This window comes from Camelus dromedarius, chromosome 9 (assembly GCF_036321535.1).
Source record: "Camelus dromedarius isolate mCamDro1 chromosome 9, mCamDro1.pat, whole genome shotgun sequence".
Classification (NCBI taxonomy): Eukaryota; Metazoa; Chordata; class Mammalia; order Artiodactyla; family Camelidae; genus Camelus; species Camelus dromedarius.
In genome coordinates, this window is record NC_087444.1 from 26746243 (window position 1) to 26752854 (window position 6612).

At 46.7% G+C, this 6612-nt stretch overlaps 1 protein-coding gene across 1 annotated transcript in view; it reads left to right on the forward strand.

The window, feature by feature from the left end:
- LOC105089482 (polycystin-1-like protein 2) overlaps positions 1 to 2760 on the forward strand; it is an 88265-nt gene extending 85505 nt beyond the window's left edge. The window contains 3 exon segments of the mRNA XM_010980539.3: positions 766 to 867; positions 1389 to 1520; positions 2599 to 2760. Of these exon segments, the coding sequence (XP_010978841.3) occupies positions 766 to 867; positions 1389 to 1520; positions 2599 to 2760 (396 nt within the window).
- The last annotated feature ends 3852 nt before the right edge of the window (positions 2761 to 6612 follow it).

The following is a 6612-nucleotide window of genomic DNA, read 5'->3' on the forward strand; positions in this document are numbered from 1 at the left end:
CTGTGTCAGGGGATGCAGAGATGAATTGGGCAATCCCTGTCCTTGAGTTGGGGCAGAGATGGGGGACATGTTTGCAGGCCATGTTGATGCTTAATGCTCTCTCTACACATGAGGCATGAACTTGGTAGGGCCAAAACCATTTCATTCAGCCCCCTAACACCAAGAACATTTTGACAATCACATCTCTTTTGTGACTGAAAAAATTTTTGAACTATCAACTCTCTTTTATCATAAAGTAATGTAAGAAAAAAAGACCCTTTGCCACATCCTAATCTCTGTCAGAACATGCCCCGCCCCATCCTCTCCAAGTCCATGATTCCAACATCCTAACACAAGTTCCCACTCCTCTATGACCCTTCACCCAGTCCTGACCCACTTCCCACTCCAACTCCTTTCCTATTTCTGACCCTGGCCCCACCCAGTCTCTCCTGTTCCACCAGGCAGAAGCAGCCTGTCATTCATCTAACCCAACTCTCTCAGAGCAAAGAGGCTGGGGCCTCAGAGAGCTCAGTTTTGTTACCGAGCCTTAGAGCGGCCATCAGGGAGACCACAGTAGTGGCCTAGCAGTTGGTGCCTGAGCCCCAGGCGTGCACATGCATCCCCTACAGAACTGGATGTGTCCATGCACCCACTTGCAGGCCCCTATGGGTACAGGGCCAAGGATGCAGCTGACCCAGACCAACTCTACTGTCAAACAACAGGCCTGGGGGGGGGGTGTGGTTGCACGGTTTCTTTCCTTGTTCATGAGGATTCTTTCCATAACAGTCAAACTTAATATTTGGTTGGAAACTCCGTTCCTACAAAACCCTCTTTGATGCGGCAGAAACGATCATCAGCCTTCAGCTAGGAATCTTCAACTATGAGGAGGTAATGGGGCGGAGTGGGGGGTATATGAACATCGCCATTGACATGAAGCCTTTATGAAAATTAGGAAAATCACCCCCCTCAAATGCCTCCCCAGTAGATGTCACCCCTTGGGTCCATGGCCTGGCAAGCACAGGGTAACTCTGGACAAATAAAAAGGCTCCCCCTCCTCCAGGCAGACAGTCCCATGCTAGGGCCTATAGCTCACCCTGGGGAACCTTGCTTACAGAAGAACATCAGGCACTGGCTACTCAGGGGAGGGCTGTGCTGGGGGGAGATGCTCCTGGCCCTAGCCAGAAATGGTGCCCAGGCTGGAAATGGCAGCAGCAGGGAGTCGGGAGTGCTGCTCTTTCCCTCTCCTGGGAGCTCAAGAGCACTGCCCATATGCTCAGCCCCCAGGCAGAAGGGAAACGTCCTGGCTCCAGGATCTTCCTAGGTCCAATTTTCCCTTTGAGGGTGCCCAGTCTTGGGGGGCCACTAGGACATAGGACCCCCAGGGATGACTCTGGTTTTCTTCCTGACAGGTCCTGGACTACAGCCCAGTGCTTGGCTCCTTCCTAATTGGGTCCTGCATCATTTTCATGACATTTGTGGTGCTGAATCTATTTATCTCTGTCATCCTGGTGGCCTTCAACGAGGAGCAAAAACACTCTCAGGTGAGTCCCTTTGACCTAGTCTTCAAAAGTCATTATCTTTCAACTAGGAAGAGGTTGGTTGAGCGGCAGCAGATATTAGGGGGGCTTGAGGGGCCACTGTAGCTCAAGGCGTTCGTTTCATGGGAGGGGAAACTGAGGCCCAGAAGGAGGAAATTAACTCCTCAAGATCACGGGCAATGAAGAGCAGACTAGAATCAGGTCTCCTGTTTCCCGCGTGGGACTCTGTTCATCACACCAGTGATTCCCAGCTCTGATTGTACATTAGAATCACCTGGGAGCTTCTGGAAATTGCTGCTGCTAAACCTGAGACCAACAGAAACAGAATCCCTGGGAGAAGGATCCCAGCTCTGGTATTCTTGAAATCTCCCCATGTGGTTTGCATACACAGCCAAGGTTAAGAATCTACTGGAAAAATGACTAAGGAAGACAATTTAGGTGATGACAAATTTTAACAATTCATGAAGTGGACAGTCTCCACTCGGAGAACTGCAAAATGGGGTGGAACGCAGAAAGATTTTAAAGGATACATAAAGAACAAGGAAGAGAAAAATAGAACATATCTGATTGGCTGGGGCCACAGAGTCCACTTTGCTTGTGGGGAGAAGGAAGAGGAAATAAGTATAGAACCCAGAGTTGGCCTGCTATCTGGGGACTGGCTGACTGGGTATCCTGCACATCTCGCCAAGGAGAGCCTTTACAGAGATGAAGTCATACACATTTCGGTTTGATGGGCATCCTGGGCAGGAGCAACTCCATCTTGGGCCTAATTTACATCACGATGTCATAAATGTGTGAGAGTCTTTGAACAAAAATTCCTAACAGCTTCTGCAGGGGGTTTGGAGGGCATTTTGTCATTCTCAGCGCAGGGGAAGAAGGAACCCTCTGGGGATAAAGGCAGGAGCAAACACCCTTGAGGTTCCCAGAAGGAGGTCAATTTCAACACAAAAGCAGCTCTAAACAGCAAAGTGACTTGGGCAGGGACCAAACTGGACGATGAAACCATAGTTTCCCCTGATAAAGAAAAGCCCCCAAAGAGAACAGTTCTACGTAAGTTGCATGGTTCTTTCTTCCTCTGCAGCTTTCGTAAGAAGGAGAGATCGTTGACTTGCTACTGATGAAGATTCTCAGTTTCCTGGGCGTTAAATGTAAAAGACAGGAGCCTGGAAGCAGCAATGAGCAGCCCAAGTTGCTGTCAGAGGCCCTGCCCCCTCAACCTGTATCAGCTGTACCCCCAATTTAAGGGTACAAGTTTAAGCTGTTGGTCCACGCATGATCATCTGCAGAGCAGGGGAAGGCCATTGCCTTGGGCCTGTGCTGACCAATGATTCTATAATCTCTCCAGGTCAATATTTTACTATGTCCATAGAAGACTTACCAAGCCCGGCAAGTAAAAAAAAAAAGAAAAAAAAACCCTCCATATGTACATACAATCGTCACTACTGTGATATACTATTCAAATATATTTCCTCCTAGAAATAAAACAAATATTGTCTGGAGTTCAGGGGAAAAAAAATCTCTACAGACTAATTATTTCATCTTCTTTGTCGGTCAGAAGTTGCCTTTGAATGATTCTAGTTCAGGATTTCTCAAACTGTGTCCAAGGGATGCTAATGGGTGTCATATTAACTTGCTAGGGCTGCCAGAACAAAGTACCACAAACTGGGTAATGTAAAACAACAGAAATGTATTGTCCCACAGTTCTGGAGGAGAGAAGTTCAAAATCAAGGTGTCAACAGGGCCTGTTCCTTTGAAAGGCTCTACAAAGGAATCCTTTTTTCTAGCCTCTAGCGTTTGCCAGCAATCCTTGGCATTAGTTGGCTTGTAGATACATCATTCTAACCTCTGCCTCTCTCGTCACATGGCCTTTCCTCCAGTGAGAGGGCTAGGATTTCAACCTATCTCTTTAGGGGACACAATTCAACTCATAACAGGTGTCGTCCTCCCCAAAATGTTTCTAGAGCAAATGGGGGGAGCACTGGACACACAAGTTCTTTAGCATGGAAACTGTTAGAGCTTTTAATCAGCTAAATGTGCACTGTTGAGTCTCCAGGGATAAGATGAGTGTGAGAGATAAAGTGTGTAATGATTCCAAACACTGTGACCAAGGCATCTGATATTGCAACACCTCAAACAGGGCTAGTGTTCCTTAGGGGATACCCCAGAGAATTACTGATCTACACTGGTGGTTTTCGATCTCGGCTGCACACTAGAAACCCCCAACTTCATCCCAATATACCATAACCTCTAGTCTGGGTCCCAGACATCAATATTGTTTAAGCCACTCAGGTGACTCCAATATGCAGTCAGACTTGATAAACGTGCTTTAAATTCTGAGGACCACAGATCTAGATAATAAAAGTCTTCCAGGTGTCTGTGTGGATAAGTGCATATTTCCCCACTTCTAGGCAAAGGAAGCACCTCACGAATCCTCTCCAATTCACCCTGTCTTGTCCCTCTCCTTCTCACACACCCATTGTAGCAGATACTTTAGGTTGCCTGCCCCAAATCCATTCCATGCTTTCCTCCTGGATATCAGAATTCTGATTTTGTTCAGGCAGCCAGTATCCCTCCCCAACATGACTCATGGTAAGGTGATCATGGAACCACCTCAAAGTAAACCTTGACTTGTCTTAGTAATAGTAATCATAGCCACTGACAATGAGGTGTTTAGGGAGGCCACATGACTCAATCTGGCCAACAAAAATGAGGAGAGGTCTCCAGGATACTTGTGGGAAAGGTTTGCTTGCTAATAAAAAGAAATGGGCTCCAGTACTGCTGGACACTGTCTGGACTGACTAAGACTGCTGGAACTTTGACAGCTATCTTGAAGCCATGGGGAACAATCTGAAGATGGCAGAGCAGAAAGATGAGAGGAACATACTTGAAGTCTTTAAACAACTAGCTTAACCCTGCAGCTGAACTACTGCCAGCCTTTTATCTGATGAGAGCATAAATGTCCTTTTTAGAAGGTTGAACCAGGATCCCATTCTATTACCCTGATAATCAAAAGACAGGATCCTTTATAAGCAAACAGACACATAACATGCCAATACACATAAAACCTTGAGGATTTCATCATCTTCTATCCACCCATCATCCCTTTTTATTGTGTCAGGTATGATCATGAGCTATATATGCAGATACTCTTCAAATAACTCACAGCAAAGTGTACACGTCTCCCGAAAGGCTGGTATACAAATCTACCTGAACACACAGTCTGTTCTAAATGGGAAAAGTTCTAAGATATGGAGAAGTTGTAAATTCATTCCTCTTTATCATCTTTCCCATCTACTTGCTACTTCTCTATTGACTATAAATATCAAACTGGAAACTCCTTCAATTGCATTGTTATAAGAGAAAAAAATATATCCACTCAAAGAGATGAGCAAGCTCCTCTGAGAAAACAAAAAGAAACGACCATCTGCATTTTCAGGTGCCATGAGATGACCTTTCAAATCTCAAGCCATGGATGTTACAAAGATAACCACCTGAAAAAAAATTTTAATCCTCAGTACTTGTTTAAAAATATTTTTTTAAAGAAAAAGACATTTCCTATTGCTTTGTCATAAGGGTCTGTGACATAGCCCACACATTGATATATCATCTTGTTCTTTGCATCAAATGAGTTAGTGGAGCTGGGAATAAATATTTTAGGGCATGGCTTGCATTATGCTGCACTGGCTTGTAACAAACCAATAAAAACAGAACACTGACATTATGAAAACTAGCCAAGATCTGGAGTTTACAGTAGACCACTGTGAGCCAGTCAGCATCCCAAATGGAGGCAAGTAGAATAGAGCGTAAGAGCAATTGACTGCAAATCAGTCTAGAGGTCAAGTTCTGCTACTGCCACCTAAGTAGTTGCTTAAGCCATAAAATGCCTTCCCCATTCCACTCCTGGGCAAGTTAGTTAACCATTCTGAGCCTTCAGCCCATAAAATGAGTACAATACCTACTAGAAGAGGTTTGGAGAGGATTAAAAAGATAATGTTTCCCAAACACATAGCAAGGGCTCAATAAATGGCTACTATTTACTCAGAGGAAAATGGAGCATGACATCCCTTGCAAGCCAGTGCACAGATGTGCTGACAGCCCCAATTTTATAAGTGAGGCAGAATCTCAGTGCAACAACACTTGGGCCTTCCAAATCCACGACACACATACTCACACATATACTCACATACACACACTTCAAGGCGCCCACCCTGTAACACTGAAGGTGTGGAGAATGAGGTGTTTTTCACTCAAGTCTCTGCTGATCATGCCCACTTCATAAAATCTGTGTTAAAGGCGAGATCTTTCCCAGAACTTATTTTCTTTCTCCTTGGATTGGGTGGGACATGTCTTCTGCTTTTCTTGCAAGATGTTGGTCTCAGGGCTGCTTAAGTGACCATGCTGGGTGTCAACTTTCCGCATTTTGATTGCTCCTTCTTTAGCTGACGGGCTTCAGTCCAGACTCCACCAAGAAGCCACTCCTGACCCTTGAACAAATCCTTGCCCCTCTATGAGCTTCATAATTCTGTCTGTCCCCTATTTGGCTTTTGGGATAGTAGGTTCCTGAACTGCTTTCGGTATTTCAAAAAGTCAAAGAGAAACTGCATTTGTGTCAGCGCACCTTTAGCAAATGCACAACAACCATCTTTGGCTAGAATGACTGGACCTGCTATGAGTTCTGCTCTGGGTGACCTTGATCCTCCGGAGAAGGGTGGGACTGGATCTTTCAGCACGACTGGGAGTATCCAGCCTTCTCTGGGACGCCAGGGCCCAAGGGCACTGGAATGCGCTGGTCCAGCAGAACCAACGCTGCCTGGAGCCCTTCTAACCGCCAGGGTGGGTCGCGGAGGCTGGAGATGCTGATCTAGCACTTTCAATTGCCCCAAAGCAACGCCCGGAGGTGTGGCTCCGCCCCTCCCGGGCCACAGGCCCGTTCCCCTGTGCTCATGCCCCTAGTCCCCAACTAGGTGGCCCACCCCGCCACACTAGTCTCCGCCCTTATCCCCGCCCCTTCCGGGCCACAGGCCCATTCCCCCGTGCCCACGCCCCTCCCGCGCACCGCCCTATCAAGCTCCGCCCCACCCGGGGCCCCGCCCCC